Source organism: Chroicocephalus ridibundus, chromosome 11, assembly GCF_963924245.1.
Source record: "Chroicocephalus ridibundus chromosome 11, bChrRid1.1, whole genome shotgun sequence".
NCBI lineage: Eukaryota > Metazoa > Chordata > Aves > Charadriiformes > Laridae > Chroicocephalus > Chroicocephalus ridibundus.
The window spans coordinates 13,880,897-13,896,968 of NC_086294.1; the positions used below are offsets into that span (position 1 = coordinate 13,880,897).

The 16,072-nt window shown below is 42.0% G+C and overlaps 1 protein-coding gene across 2 annotated transcripts; it reads left to right on the forward strand.

The window, feature by feature from the left end:
- Window positions 1–1,767: 1,767 nt before the first annotated feature.
- On the forward strand, window positions 1,768–16,009 carry MEIKIN (meiotic kinetochore factor). 2 transcript variants are annotated; one of them, XR_010072943.1, is made up of 14 exons: window positions 1,768–2,028; window positions 3,466–3,547; window positions 3,776–3,854; window positions 4,857–4,917; window positions 5,610–5,753; window positions 6,188–6,310; window positions 6,547–6,586; window positions 7,839–7,900; window positions 8,686–8,780; window positions 9,093–9,269; window positions 9,629–9,709; window positions 10,946–11,069; window positions 12,539–12,681; window positions 15,038–16,009. XR_010072943.1 is itself a non-coding variant. In XM_063349334.1 (13 exons), the coding sequence occupies exons 1-13, from the start codon at window positions 1,857–1,859 to the stop codon at window positions 12,583–12,585; spliced, it is 1,287 nt and encodes a 428-aa protein (XP_063205404.1). In that variant the 5' UTR covers window positions 1,768–1,856; the 3' UTR covers window positions 12,586–16,009. The 2 variants fall into 2 exon arrangements, 1 of the variants encoding a protein (XP_063205404.1); XM_063349334.1 differs by having other exon boundaries at window positions 12,539–16,009.
- Window positions 16,010–16,072: the final 63 nt, after the last annotated feature.

Sequence of the window (16,072 nt, forward strand, 5' to 3'; positions counted from 1 at the left end):
ACAATAAAATTTAAAAGTGTTCAGTCTCTATTCCAGTTTTTGCGTGCACCTGCATCTCTCCCTTTACTTGGAAATCCAGTAACGCCAAAGAATTATCTCAAATTTTTCATGTTAATGAAGCAATGAGACTCCTCTGCTCTATAAACTGAAACATGGGGTCTGATCAGTAAAATGAATATAACGTACACAATTTTGACTGCAAGATGCAGTATTATAAACCCAAATCTCTCAGTGTATTTATTAGCCAAAACCAGTGTCAGGGAGCAGCACCATCGGGTACAGCCCTTGCAAGGGCCAGCAGCAGGGCAACAAGAGCGGGACCAGGCAGGATAATTCACGATACACTTTAATTTTGCATCAGGAACCAGTGGCTGGTGCTCAGCTCAAGGGAAACAGCCATCCCTGATACTGCCTGCCATCATCTTCCAAGTTGCTCTGATCCCAGCCTGCCCAAGGGCCCTGGGCCTGGTGGCCATGTCAGCCTGGGGCTTGTGCCCGGCCTGGGGCACTGCTCCCCCCTCATTCTCCCCTCACTCTCTGTTTCAGTCAGGTTCATAACCACCCTCGTCAAGTTTGCCAATGACACCAAGCTTAGTGGTGACACGCCTGAGGGATGGGATGCCATCCAGGAGGACCTGGACAGGCTGGAGAAGCATGCTCCTGTGAACCTCATGAGGTTCAACAAGGCCAGGTTCAGGGTCCTGCACCTGGGTTGGGGCAACCCTGGTATCGATACAGGCTGGGGATGAAGGGATGGAGAGCAGCCCTGCTGAGAAGGACTTGGGGGTCATTTGATGAGAAGCTCAACATGAGCCGGCAACGTGCGCTGGCAGCCCAGAAACCCCCCGCAGCCTGGGCTGCATCCCCAGCAGTGTGGGCAGCAGGGCGAGGGGGGGATTCTGCCCCTCTGCTCCGCTCTGGGGAGACCCCCCTGCAGTGCTGCCTCCGGCTCTGGGGCACCAACAGCAGAAGGACACGGAGCTGTTGGAGCGGGGCCAGAGGAGGCCCCGGAGATGCTGGGAGGGCTGGAGCCCCTCTGCTGTGAGGACAGGCTGAGAGAGCTGGGGGGGTTCAGCCTGGAGAAGAGAAGGCTCCGGGGAGACCTTGGAGCCCCTTCCAGTCCCTCAAGGGGCTCCAGGAGAGCTGGGGAGGGACTCTGGATCAGGGAGGGGAGCCATAGGAGGAGGGGGAACGGTTTTAAACTGAAAGAGGGGAGATTTAGATGAGATCTCAGGTAGAAATTCTTTGCTGTGAGTGTGGTGAGCCCCTGGCCCAGGTTCCCAGAGAAGCTGTGGCTGCCCCATCCCTGGAGGGGTTCAAGGCCAGGTTGGACGGGGCTTGGAGCACCCTGGTGTGGTGGGAGGTGTCCCTGCCCGGGGCAGGGGGTGGCACTGGGTGAGCTTTGAGGTCCCTTCCAACCCAAAAGAATCCATGATTCTATGATTAATTTTCACTTTTTCAACAGAAAACTCCTCAGGCCAGACGCCTGCTGATAACGCGCCGGGGAAAACCAGCTCTCCCCCTTCCTCCGCCTCTGCCGCTTCACTGCCTCCCCTCAGAGAGCCGCCCGCCGCCGGGACGCGACCCGCCCACCCCCCCGGCCCGAGGGCGGTGGGCGGGGGCACCTCCTCCCTCTCAGGCAGGGCCGGGCCCCGCCCCGCGCCCGCCTCAGCGCTGCCGCGGGGCGGTGGCGCCCCCTGCTGGCGGCCGTTGGCGCCGCCGCTCCGCGCATGCGTGCTGGAGGCGCGGGGGGCGCTTGGGGTTGGCCGGGGCGGCTGCGCGGCTCCTGAGGGGGCGGTTATTTTGCGCCCCCCCCGCCTCGTCCTTCAGGGGCTGCTGAGGGGACCTGGTTCGCTATGGAGGGGCCGCGTTGGCCGAGCGCTTTCCGCGGCGGAAGGGCCCCGCGGAAGAAGCGGTGTCTGTCCCCGCTGCCCGGGGCAGCCACTCTCCCGGGCGGGGCCAGCGCCTCCCAGCCGTGCCGGCGGCGCCTCTTCGGGAGCGCGGGCTCCCGGCGGCCGGAGCCCGGCTGTAAGCGCTCTCCGTCCCGCTGCCCGCCTTCTCTAGGCCCCGCGGAGCAGGCGTGAAGGGCGGCGGGGACCGGGCCGGGCGGGGACCGGGCCGGTCCGCACCGGCGGGGAGGTGGCTGGGCCTGGGGGAGGCGGGGTGAAGGCGGGCGTGGGGAGAGGGTCCTGTGCTGTGCTTTGTCCAATCCTTGTGTTTTCATGGCAATTTCAGGAGCCAGTAAGGATGCCGGTCAGGTTAAGTCACCTTCCGGGGAAGGTTCTTATCAACAATGATCTGATAAATTTTGTGTGGTTTCAGCTTTATTTCCCCCCCATCCGTGTAGTGTCCCGTTAGTGTTGTGTCCAGCCGTTGGGGTTGTGTCCAGCCCTGTGTGAGGCTGGGAAGCAGCTGCTTGTTAGCCATCTCCCTTACAGCATGGTAGGCAGAAGGTAGCTGATCTGGAAACGGGACTGTTTCCTCTGTTTTAGCTGCTAGTCAGTAATAAAAAGGGTTTTTCCTTTCGTAAGGTACTGTTTTTTTCCCCCTGCCATCTAATAAGTTCCTTTAGAAATGTCACGGTAAAGCCCTTGCCCATGTTTGAGTGGGTACTTTAAAAAAGTTCTTAAAGCTGTCCTTCAAAAGGAGCAGCCTCATTACTGAATGTGGCTTAGCAGACCTCAAGTTAGGAATTGGAGACCTTAAAGGAAATGTGGCCTAAGGGGAAGGTATGGGATTCAAGGGAAGCCTAACAGTGATATTGTAACTTGCTAAAGCAAATGGGGAAGACCAGTGTGGGCTGTCTTGGTCCCACACTGATCTTGATAATTTAAGGGTAAGACTTTAAATTCCTGTTACAGGGTACAATTAACATTATTTTCTGTCTTGATCTTACTCTGCTGGCTCATGCTCTCATAGGTGTTTAGTACTCTTGCATACCTGACTGGTTGCAGCTAGTGGCCTTGAGGTCTGTTTGCTTTTCATGTGTTGTCGTGTCCTGAACTTCCAGGGAGTTTCGGCTAAAGGGTTCTGTGCAGTGCTGGGAGATTCAGTAATTCAGACCCATTTGTAGAAACGCTTATGATACTGCTATTAAACTCCATTTAAAACTGGTTTAGACTCAAACTACTTTGAACTTTGGTATAGTAAAGGTCACTTCCAAGGTGTGGGTTTTTTTTTTTCTTTTTAGTCAACAGGTTTCTAAAACACCTGTAGTATTTCAGGAAGCCTGTTTTTTTTTTTTTTTTTGGTCTTGTTGATACACTGATGAAAAAAGCTTGGGTAAAAATAATAAAATTGTGTAAAAAGAATAAATTCAGACTTTACAATTTTTGTGATAATAGGGACAAAAACTGTTATGGGCATGGAAGAGTGGGAACAGCTAAAGGTGCCCTATTTGAAATAATCATCTAAATTTTAATCTTGAAACTAAAATTACTGAACGAAGTACTTATTCTTCTCTAGGCCTGAAGGGAAAGTCCAGTTTGAAAACCCTACCAAAAATTAAAGAAAATCTTGAAGTCACCAAAGTGACAGGCGACCAAAGGTCTGTTAGAACTCATTCAAATACACTATTATTAACATTAACTAATCATTTATATTGTTTTGCCTGCATGAGAAAATCTCTTGGAGATACACAGTCTCAATTATCAGTAAACTGATGTTTGTCAGACTATTTGTTGATAACTTATAAAGACATTTTGTAGTTTTTGTTGCCTTCCTCTACAACAGTGTAGTTCTGTGTACTGAGCTTAGCTCTGTTCTCCAACTGCAGGAATCAAGTGAATGTGAAAGAAACGACAAACTTGGAAAAAAATGAAGAGAAAATAGAAGAAAGCACTGTATCGCTGAAGGTGAGAATGCTGTCTTGCTCTTCTAACTATTGGTATCTTATGGAGGATAAGTCAAAGAAATGTGGCATGTTAAATTCTTTTTCTAATCAAGTAGAATTTGCTGTGAGTTATGTGTGTGCACACACATTTTTCAGGCTGAACTTGTTCCTGTACTTTGGTGACATTTTTCCTGTGTCTTTGGCCAGAATAAAAGCTGTTGGAGCTATTGGTAGCATGGGAAAACATCAATACTAATTATCCATAATGAATAAAGGCCGTAGCAATTGTTGTGTGGAAGATATCTCATTAGAGTGTGATTCCAGAGAATTGCTCATTTCTGGTTCAGACACAGACATTTGGCAAGTCACTGTTTGCATTCTTCCTCATGTTAGTAAAACTGGAGCAAAGTATTTTGAGATGACTGAGCAGAAGTGGACAGTTAATACTGCAATGGCAAGAAAATAGTTTGGTGTGTTTGAACTAAAATCTGCTACAGCAAAGGGAGCAAGTGATATTGCTGTAAAAATATTTTTCTTTAAAATGTTAGCTCTTATTTAGAGTCTGCTAATTATTTGCGTTTCCTGGAAATGCTTAGTTTTGTAGAATATACTGTGTACACAGCACAGTTGTTTGTATTTACAGAAATGGTCTAGGATTCTGAAAGTGAGTGGCATGAATTGGGCCTCTTAAATAAATAAAAGTCAGGGAAATTCACTACTCCACTGTTGTCTTATGTATAACTTCAGTTGATGTCAGTATGCCTTCACTGGAAGTCTCATCCAGCAAAGGTTGTAGGATCAAATTATTGGGTATTCGTTAGGAATTTTAGAACTATAAATCAGATTGCAGATTTGTTAATGATGCATGAAAAATCCTGGTACAAATTACACTGTGAATAGCAAGTTTAAGTGGTGAAGTACCAGACAGTAAGTTTCTGAACACTTACTAATGTAGGAATACATTTAATTGCATTTCTTTGTCTGCATCCAGTTTTCTCAGGTTGTTTCGGTCACTTAATTTTAGGAATCCCTGGTAATCAAGTCTGAAAGTAAGGAAAGTTTGAAAAATGATGAAATGACTTCAAGTGAGTATATTAGCAATACATCATATTAAATAACTTTAATATCTGTATAAAACTAATTTGAAAATTTACAATATACTTTTAATTATATTTCTGTAAAAGTACTGGTGTGCTGATCTTGTACTGGTTCTGACTGCATGATATTAGAAAGTAAAGGCTTTGAGACCACTAGCTGGACTTCTGCCTCTTATTCCAGCATGTGGCTTGGTTCACATGACTTGATTGTCGGCAGCACGGACAGGATAGGAGCCCCACAAGACCTGAGACAAGTCTTGAGCCCAGCCTGTTGAAAACCACATGATCTTGGTTTTATCTGTGACAGAACTAGTCGTTGACATGAGTTCTTCAGTGTACTCAAGCCTGCATTTTTAAAAGCTTGTGCCTAAATAGTTTGTCCTTCTGAAAATAAACCTGCCCAAGAATTACCTTATCAGAGGCTGAATTCTTCAGGTATTTCTAGTGAGCCTTGGGCAAGGAAGGAGTCTTCTATTAGCTTATTGCAGTACAAACTGGGCTTCAGGATGCCCTTTGTTTATTTGTTTCTTTAACTGTATTACGATTAAGGTACTGTATTAAGTTTAAGATGCTGACTTGACAATATTTAGCTCATCACAGAATGAAATTTAGGTAAGGAAATCCTTTGTAGAAGATGATACTTTTTTTGGGTAGCCACCTTTTTTTGTCTCTTTCTCTAGGTACAGGAATGACTCTTCCCACAGGTGTTTCAACCTTTCTCCTAGAGTGTTTGGATGTAGACTCCACTGCAGATTATAACGCAGGTGCTAGTGACAGTCTGAACAGTTGCCCATCCCCTGAAACATTCAGAGATGAAGGTTCAGGTGAGACTTCTGGGTTTTTTGAGCTTTATTTAATGAAGAAAATGTGGGGGGACTATCTACGCTAGAAAGACTAGTGGTCTCTCTTGCTGTGACTCACCAGGTCGGATCTTTGCTATAAGACAACTGGCGCTTAACATCAGATCTCTGTATCTTATCCTCCAGTCCAGTGTGAATCAGGTCCTGGTGTAATCTGAATCATACTGTAAGCTTAAAGTACTCACTGTCGATACAAGCTGTTTATTGAGGATGACCAACAAATCTGCTTTGAATCAAATTCCCCCCAAACTTTTCTGTGGCTGTTTTGAGCCAAGGCAGTGCCTTCTCTTTGCTTTAAAGGTCCTGTCTTGCCAATGTGATTGCTTTCAGTTTGGTCACAAATTTAATAACTCAATGAACATCAGCATAAGAAGCTTGCACTTGTATCTTTTATATAGAAGAAAGAAGTAATTTTTACTCTGAGGACTCTGGCAAGTACAAGAACTCTACTCTCCTGGACTCCAGCAAAGCAGTGACCATAGACAAGATACCACAGATTTCAAATCTTTCAGCAATATTAGGTAATTCTTTTCTACAATACTTAAGAATATATACATAAACAAATTTCACTCTAGTGGAACCTGTATAAAATATGTAATGATAATTTCATTTAAGGCGTGCCTACATAAAGGGGGACAGCTCCCTGTTAGTAGTCTGTGCTTGCTTCTAATGCTTTGCTTTATAATTTAGTGTGCACTAAAACTTTGTCTGGTCTGCTTAGCCTTTTCTTTTAAAGTTTGGCTTTTATGTTTTTTAGAACCTGTACGGGATGATTTTCAAGAGCAATACGCTAGAAGGTAATCTGCAAAACAGACTCTTTGATGCACCTAAATGTTCAGGTTTTTCTCTCTTGAATGATATTTAAAAGAAAGGCCATTATGAAACCTCTGATCCTGCAAACGTTTCTGTTGAGTTTCAGCTACCTGTGTCCTCGCTAACTTTGAAATTGGTTCATTAAGTCAGATAAGAGTTTGCCTTAAAGACTTTTGTCTTGGTCTTGCAGCTGTAGGGAAATCAATGTAAGAAACCTCAGTGAAGGATTTTATGGAAGGTGATGTTTATTTCCAAAATCCCTAAGTAAGTTGCTTTTATCCAATTGCACTTAGTCTGTCAGATTTCATTCAGTCACAGGCAGCAAGATGTGTGCGCCCAGGTGGTCTGGCCAGGATTGCCTGTGCAGTACAGAGTATGAAGGGTACCTGTTGTTAAGTCCTCATTAAGTCTCTGGTGTTCTGTGCTTGCCCAGGACAAAATTATGTTTTGGCAAATCTTTTATGTTCTTTAGGAGTCATCAGCTTACATGGGGCAGCTTATATGAAGTCCTTTGCTTCAGACTCTTGCTGGCCTGGCTTCAGCCTTCGTAAATCTTGGGCCAGGTTGTTGCCCACTGTCAGTTTTTTTTTCTTATTTGGAATACACGTCCACAAGGAAGTGGAATGGTGTACGTGATATGCAGCAACCCTATTGCCACTCTCCTGTTGCTAAGATGACAGGTTTTCTGTTGACAAGTCATCTCTGGTGTGGTTTTATCACAATGGAGGGGTCTTCTGTACTTCGCCTTGTCACAGTGCCGCCTTCGCGTCCTGACATAAAAATCTGAGTAACGTGAGTGTTTTTCTAGGAACAGTATCGTTTCTTTTAACCTTTGTGCTGCTGTTTCCAGTTCTACATGCAGACATTTCCATTTATAACTCATTTATACTAACGTTACAGTGTTACAGATATCTACAGAATCTGAATTTTCTTGTGAATCCAATTTTCCCCTGCATCCTCCTTAAATACATTCTGTCCTAGTATGTTTCAGTGCCGAGTACTTTAGTGAATGTCTTTTGTGGGTGTTAAATTGCAAGTATCTTCAGAATAAGCTGTGCCACTTGATAAACTATCAGATAACTGTAAAGTGTGATGAAGTGATTTAGTAACAATATTTCTAAAAATAGGCCTTATCCCTTTTTACGCAGTCTGTGTTTTCCTATGATCTCCTTGTACATTTTTTTGAATGATAACATTAATTCAGAATAGTTGTTTACTTTTTTTTTCCTCTCCTAGAAAGAGACCGTCAAATTGCAGTTACAGTTCTTCAGCATTAAGTGTTTCAACTACCCTGGCAGGTAAAACATGACCTGAAGCAGTTCTAGTAGCTGTGAGACAACAGAATATTCTACCCAAACTTAAATGATGGCAAAATGTCAGAATTGGGCTTTCACTGGGTCATTGTCTCTGTGGTACAGGCTAAGCTTAATTGTGTCTAGAAGGGAAAGTGTGAATTGAAAATCTTCCCTGTAAATAAGACTTGGTTCTGACTAATGTATTAGAATAAAAAAACCCACCCAAAACCCCAGACCTTGTATTTTTCCATTTAATTACCTGTGGTGCTCAATGAAAACTAGCACTTCTTATTTAACTTATCCAGGAACAGAACTGTTTGTGTCATGCTCCTTACTTGAACTTATTTCCTATCAGCTTCACAAATACTATTAGGAGTCCCTCATGTAACTACAGTTCTGAACTGTGACTGATGCAATTCTGGCTGTGGCCCAGGTACCACATAATTTTCCCCGGCTTAATTTGGACTGTAGTAGCAGCAGAAGTTGCCACTGGCAAAGACTGCTGTGATTATGCAATTCCTCTGCTCCCACAGTGTGTGTGTGTAGCAGTAAATAGCCAGGTGAACATAAGATTAATAAGCAACCTTGCTTCTTCGAGAAAAGGGATAGGAGTAAAGCAGCCCTGTTTGTGGGAAGAAGGAGATGAGGGTTATATTGAGGGGAGGAAGCGTGTTTAGATGGGTGGTTTGAAATGATCCCTCTTTGAAAACCATCCTGTAAGACATGGGTTGGAGAGTAGCCGTGGTCTTTATCTCGAAGTTAATTAATTTGTTGGAAATTTATCACAGGAAAAAAAGTCTGTAAAATTACAGCTGCAAGAGAGAGAACTCCAGACCTAAAAACTGGTATGCGCTGTTCTTCACCGTTAGGACCGGAAAGAAAGGTGAAAGAGCCTTAATAAATCATCCAGATTGTAACATAGATGACTTGCTACTTCCTTGTATAGGTAGAAGATTCCACCTAGAAGTTCTCTTGAAAGGGGTGCCTGCAGAGAGTGAAGATGTAGCTTGTCTCTACCTCTGGATAGCAGTAATAGTCATGGGTGCCCCCTAAGCTCACTGTTTTTCAGGCTGACTGTGTCAGTGGTAGCGAATCAGTTGTGTAGAGCTCAAGTATGACAGTGGGACTCTGTTAGTGCTTACCAGACTATAGAGATTCACTTTATAACACAAAATGTAATTGTTTCACCCTTTAGCCTGACAATCAAACTGCTAAACCCAAAAGGCTGAAGTGTGAGAAAAAAGAAAAAAATTCTAATACATTAGGAGAAGGTACGTCGTCATTCAGTCAGCGTGATGCCCCAGGAAACGCTTTGGCCAAATCAGTGGGGTTGACAGAAGTACTGCCATCGAAACAGACAGATGCTGTGGTGGTAAGTATTCCCATTGTGCCCTGCTGATTAGCAAAGGCATAAAATTGAAGTGAGAGTTTTGAATCATGACAAAAGTTACAACTGAATAGGAGAAGTGGTAGGAAGTGCTTTATCGCCTAGTTGATACACTGAAATGTGCGTTCTGCGCTGCACTAAATAGATTCTTTGTCTTAATTTTGAAGAGTGTAAGACCAAAAAAAGTGAATGACAGGAATTCAGTAGTTAAACCTTAAGAACTGTTAGTAATTCTAAATGGAGTTGTTATTCCCCTAGTACACAGTACTAGTTATACTGTAGGACTAATAATAAACAGCGAAGAATTGGAAACTGATACTGAAGTCTTCTCTGTTTTTGTTTAGGAGATGAGTTCGACCATGCTGATCGTGGAGGAAAATAAAGCCCTAAAAAATCCTGGTTATGCTCAGCCTGCAAAGCTAAGTGTGAGTGTCTATTCTGATACGTTTTTTTTTTTTTTTTAATGATTAAAACCAAATGACTCGGTCTTCATGGCACTGTCCAATTCTGGCTATACTTATGCTACAATACAAATTGCACAACAAATGACGTGTTAAATTCAATCAGCTGGGCAGTTAAACTACAACAAAACCCCTAGGTATCTGGTTTGTATTTTTGCAAAATCTTCTAATGTAAAACCAGCACCCAGTAGCTTACTTGCATTGCTTCTCTGATACAAACAAACTTGATATTTAAATGCCAGTTTGAATTCTTTGTCAGTAAAGGTAGTATAGTACTACCACTTCTCTCAGCAGGAATAGAAGTAATGTCCCTGTCACTTTCATGCCATAGCTCCCAACTGAATCAGCAAACTGTACAATTTTTTAGAAAAAGGGAAACTGTTACAATAGAAAATCTGCCTAATTTTGCAGGAGAACCTACTGGGCTTTCCTAGTGTTGTAAAACTCAGTATATTGTTGCAAGCATACTTGTGTTTATGGATACTAGATTAACAAATAGAGAACATCAGGGTCTTGTTGGAGGCTGAAGACAGGAATCACTGGAGTCCTAAATCATATTTTTTAAGCAATTGAACGTCTTTGGCTTGAGCCAAGAAGTGTTGGCCAATTTGAATTGTTGTCTGTTACTTAATTGGGCAGCTATTGCTGTATGTTTTGTATTTTGACGGAGCTGTAGCTTAGCTTGTCACCAGCGTGCCAAGTCAGGGAAGACCTCTTCCTGAATACCACAGGTCCATATGTAAATTCAGAAGAAATTGTTCCTGCATCTCTGCGCTCAGAAAAAGAAATTATTCCTCAAAGTCCAGAAGAAAAGAATATTTTTAAGGTTCTAATTTTATTGCAGTCTTGAAGTCCAGTTTTGGCATGCTAGTATGTAATGTACTATATGGGAGTGGGAGGTGTCCCTGTCCATGGCAGGGGGGTTGGAACTAGATGATCTTTAAGGCCCCTTCCAACCTGAACTATTCTGTGATATATTTAAGCCTTACAATATTACAAACAGCTGAAGAGAATGTTTAAGTTTGAAGCTTTCTATCACCCTTTCTCATAGCATATTAATTGTACACAAGTAGTCTTAAATGTTTTCTAATGACATCCCTTGAAATCTGTACGTCATCTCTAATTGCCCCATAGGAAAGCTAGAAGAATATTTCTTCAATGGAAATAGTTGTGTGAATGAAATGTCATTTATCTTTTCAGCCTCTGTGTGGCAGACGAGAAATCTGCTCCATTGTTAGAACTTCACCGGGCCAGAAGCCTCGGGGGCTTCACCGAATTCCAGTTAACAAAAAAGCCTTCCGCCCTCCTGAAGGAGTGCCTGAAGGTAATATAGAGTTGGTGCACTGTGCAGATGGTAACTGGCTATTTGAGTGTTTAAAGGTGTTTGGGTTTCTTTTGAAAGTATGAATATTTGGAAGAACCACAAGGCTAAAGATTAAAAGAGGCAGAAGACTTCAAATTTCTGACATAACAGTGTTCTCGTGCAGCAGTACTTCACTAACAGACTACACTAACGTTTTCTGCTCCAAGGATCTTTTTAACAAAGAAATTAATACAATCTAGCTATTTCCTAGGCTAGATCATTAAGGACAGAAGGTGCTACTAGGTAACTCTGGGAACATCTGCACCTCTTCAAGTTACTCCTAAACTCAACTTTGAGCTTCACTGCTGGTACGGAGACTCCCTAGAAAAGATACCAGCTTGTTTAGTAAACTATTGTCCTGTGCCTTATTTCTAGGGTGAATATGTATGACTTGTGCTTTCAGCCATTGGTGTGTTTTGTATCTTGCTCAGCTAAACTGAGCTCTTTAGCATCCAGTATTATTTCCCCCTGAAAGCAGTTCAAGTAATAGGGTGTGTTTTTCTTTCAAGATTATTAGTTTCTTTCTAAAGGTTTTTGTTCTTTTTTCCTGAGACCCTTAACATAGGGGAAGCTCCTTTTCTTCACTTCCTAGATTTTTGTTAAACAAAAAGGAGAACTGGGTACAAAACTATCTCATTGCTACCATAGAGGTAAAATTCCATCCCGTTCTGATCTCTTGAAGTTTCTCAGTGTGCCACTGGATGGCATATGTCTTCCTAAGTTTAAAGTAGTTCTTTACAATGTCTGCAAGTTTTCTGCAAGTTTATTTGTCACTTATGCTGTATTAATTTAATACAGATACTGCATAAGCATAATAACTCTCAAAAATATGGAATATACACAAATTTTTCGACAGAATTGCAGTCTCATAGGTCCAAATACTGTCCTACTTTATTACAGATTGAGCTACATGCAGCATCTAGAATGCAGGGAAGTGCTTTTAAATGTGTGTATGTATGAATGACAATCATCCGGTGCTTCTGTACACATCAAAGAATAAGGAAGTTAAGTCATGTGCCCAAGAGAACTGTGATAATACAGAACATAGCTTGCGCTTGGTAGGCAAGTGGTTCTGAGAAATCAGCAAGTGGTGTCAGAACAAAAGTTTGGTTTTGTTACTACTTTTCTAGCAGGGAATCGGGGATTAGAGTGCTTAAAGTGGCGGTGGTGGGTTTCTTGTGCTGGATGTTTTCATCTCTGCTCAAGGAATCTTTCAGATGATGCTCTTTTTCATTAGGAATGCACATACGCTCAAAACTATTGTTCTCTTCTCGCTGGTAATTGATCTACAAGATTCAGATCCTCCCAAACAAATGATAGCATAGATATCTATAGAACATCTAAACAGCTTGTCAGATCAATGAGCTTTCTCTTACACTCTAATGTGCCACTTTACTGATAGTATTTAACTTACCACTTTTTTTCCACAGATCCTATTACGAGTACTAAAATTTGGATCTGCTGTAAACACAGATAAGACTTAAAGATTTCAGCAGGAGTCCACAGAAGAAATAACTGTCTTGCTACTGTGGCAAGGAGGTGAAACAGAATTACTTGCCGGCAATTAATGACTGTATCTTTTTTGGCATATACGTTGTTTGAAATTTAGTGTAATGCTTTGCAGTAAATACTTTATTCAAGTACTTAATGTTAAGTTATTTTGTACAAGCAACTAGATCTGATTCTGGATGTTTTTCTGTAAAGAGTTCATATAGATGATTCTTCAGTTCATCTAGATTTTTAAAAAGTGTGATTCAAGAACAGCAGACCAGATTGTGTTAATGGAATTATTTTTGGCTCTTGTAGTGCCAAGATTTCTAGATTTCCCTAGTAGCATTAGCATCTAAAGATGTGACCTGTTCTTGGGTTAAGAAGTGTTAACACTGTTTATAAAGGTAAACTGCATGTCCTGGAAATGGCTATGTGAAGCATTCATGTATTCTCAGCAACTCAGAAGTCAATAGTACACTACCGTTAAACTACCCGAATACTTGGGTCTGCAGAACTTTGGAGGTACGGGACTCTGTGTGTTCTGCTGTGAATTGATTTCTAAACATGAATATAGGTTACCTTCACCCTACTGCAGGCTAGCTTTTTATGATCAGCACTGTCAGCACTCTGGACACGTCCCCTGCCCAGCTGCTGTCATCTCGGGCTCCTTCCCATTTCATCTCACTTATTTTATAATATCACCTGTCTCAGTCATTGTTTCTTCTAGTGGCATCAGACTTGTGCAGAGGAAATAGGTGCCTTACATGAATACAAGGGTGGAAAAAAACCCTTTTTTATAGCTGATCTGTTTCAAGAGCTGGATATTGACACTCTGGATTTTCAGGTTACTGCTCATGCTACATGGCACATAAATTAGATTCCCAGTGCTTAACAGTTCAGCTTGTGGATTGTTAATCTATTAATGTCGTTCTTCAGCAGCGTGATGAATGCCTCAGAATACACTGACAAGAGCAATTATTCTCCAGTTGCATTCACTGCAGTCTAAAGTAATTTGGATCCTGACTGTTCTCACTACAACACCCCCTACTCAGACTCTTTTGTAGACATAAAGGAAGTTTTTTTAATGTTTTAAAATTATAGTATAGCTGTCCAAACCTCTTGAACTCTGAGTTTGTTTCTCAGTCTTATAACCCAGAATATTCATGCCCTGTAAAATAGTTCTGTGTTTCCAAAAAGAGCATGTCAAGAAGACACATAAAATCCATAACTTCTAATTAGTTTGACTACGTTTGAAAACGTCTGTGAAAGTTCAGACCCTGAGCCTTTTCCCATTGCTCTGGGGTAGAAGGAAGTGCAAATAAATGCTGCTAGATTGGTCTATGAATGAGTATTGTATAAACGTACTATATGGCTGAAGGTTAAAAATGATACATTAAGTAAGTTATTTTTCCTTTAAGCATTAGTAGAATGAGTTCTGCCAATAACTCCTTGGAGTTCTCTTGGGTATGCTTCTAATTATCAATATCCTTGTTCTTGCAAATACTAAGCCACTGGTAATTATGCAAGAATCTAAGCCCCTAGGAGACAGAGGTGAGCTCCTTCATGTAGCTTTAAGCAAAATAGGAAGTTGTATATCTAGTAAGTTGTGATTGTGGTGATCGTTCAAGTAAAGGATGGTCCAGAATGAGACATGTTTATTGTAAGGGTGTTCTAGGAGTCCTAGGAAAAAGCATTTTGCCCCAAAACCCTTTTGTAGTTTCTATACAAGGGACAGAGTAATACTGACAAACTGATTGGAGAGCACAAGAGAAGAAAATATGGCATGTAACTGTGGAGTTGGCTGTAGCAGGCTGAAAACTGCCAAGTTTTGTTTTTCCTGATGTGATGAGGCTATATAGAAGGACAGAAATATCATGAACCACAATCTTTCTTGTCCTTCCCTTCAGTTACAAAAGTGCTGCTTCTTATTTCCATCTTTTGTCTGACTCTTGGAGAAAGTATAATTAATTACCCGGCTAGCCTCTGCCCCAGGGAAGGAAAGGCCGCAACAATGTCTACTCTTGTTCTGCTTTTCTCAAAGGGAAGGCATTTTCCCATGTTTTGGTTTTAAACTGAAGAATGACTACATAAAATTTCATTCAAAGTGGAAACTGTCTCTTCCGTGTTAGTGGATAAAGGTTATGGGTCGCAGCCAGTTAATGGGTCGTGCAGAAGAGCTTATTTGTGCAGTGATTCAGGAGAGAAATCTGTTCAGTGTCAATAGGGCAGCGTCGGCACGTCCCAGACATGATGAAGTCTTAATGGCTTGAATGGAATCGCTTACAGGGAGTCAGTCTGCGCAAGAGCCGTGATAATACTTTATCACGAGGAATTGTGCATTGTAGATGCATGTTTAGTGAGTGTATTATACATAAATCTACAAGAGGTCTTTCATTAACACTGCTCAGTTATTTTTGTTATCTGAAGTGTACTTCTAGGAGACTTTGACGCAAAGTGCTCAGAGACGATGGAAGATGTGTGATTCCAGCAGCGGAGTTCTACAGGGGCTGGCTGTTGGAGGGTACAGACCTGGCAGGCGCATGGTTCTGGTTTGGTTCATAATCTCTAAACACAGAAAGGATGGGTTTGGGGCCCAAGGCAATACGTGCTGAATGGACACTTAAATTGAAATTCATATTCTTTGTGTAGGTACCAAGATTTGTCTACAGGGAAGCTTTTACAGGAAAATGGATGATGAAACTTGTATTTATCCCTTTTTCTCTTAGTGTCCATCTTCCCCTCCCTTTATTAAAGTATGTCAGTCAAGCCTATCGGAATCACTTGCTATTAATTTAGGAGTTTTGGAACAGGTTAATATTTACTTCTCGAGGGACTCTATCAGCTTGAATTGTAATGCATTTGAGATTAGCTAAACCTGCAATGCTGCAAATTGTGAAAACACTGAAAACTGAGTTGTATATCCTGGCCAAAATTCTATTATTTCGTAGTGTTCCCTCAGGACTTTTTATATTTGAGACTGTATTTACATGCCTATCTCGAAGGCAGGAGGCTTTCACGTGGTGAAAGGATGCAAAGATCAGCCATCTGTAGGTCTGTGGCAGGCATGTGTGTCTTCATACAGAGCAAGGGGAAAAAGATGCATCTAAACATTAAATCCTGTTTTCTGTTATACTTATCTTCAACTTCTAGTGAAACCCAAAGCTCCTACAGATGGCTGATTGTGAGAAACATTATATAGATGCGTTAGACATGTACTAAACCACGCCTTTTAAAAATAATCTGCTTAATTTAATCTTACATCATATGCTGTTTTAGTTCAATTCCATTTTCTAGGGAGAGCAGATGCGTCTGTTTTGTCAGTCCTTAATTAAACTTTCTAGTAGTGTTCTATCTGAGCAGCGAGACATTGAAGGAGATTTAACTGTACCCAGTGCTTCCATTTCATTTAAATTCACTAATAAAGAGTTTTTGCAAGAATCCGCAGATTTTTGATTTTTATAAAATAGATTTTG

What these genes read in the sequence shown, in the direction of transcription:
- MEIKIN (XM_063349334.1), top strand. Translation starts at nt 1,857, where the DNA reads ATGGAGGGGCCGCGTTGGCCGAGCGCTTTCCGCGGCGGAAGGGCCCCG. An exon ending in CAAGAGCAATACGCTAGAAG is followed by an intron (nt 6,587 to 7,838) that starts GTAATCTGCAAA and finishes TTCCTCTCCTAG; the next exon opens with AAAGAGACCGTCAAATTGCA. An exon ending in CGTTAGGACCGGAAAGAAAG is followed by an intron (nt 8,781 to 9,092) that starts GTGAAAGAGCCT and finishes TTCACCCTTTAG; the next exon opens with CCTGACAATCAAACTGCTAA.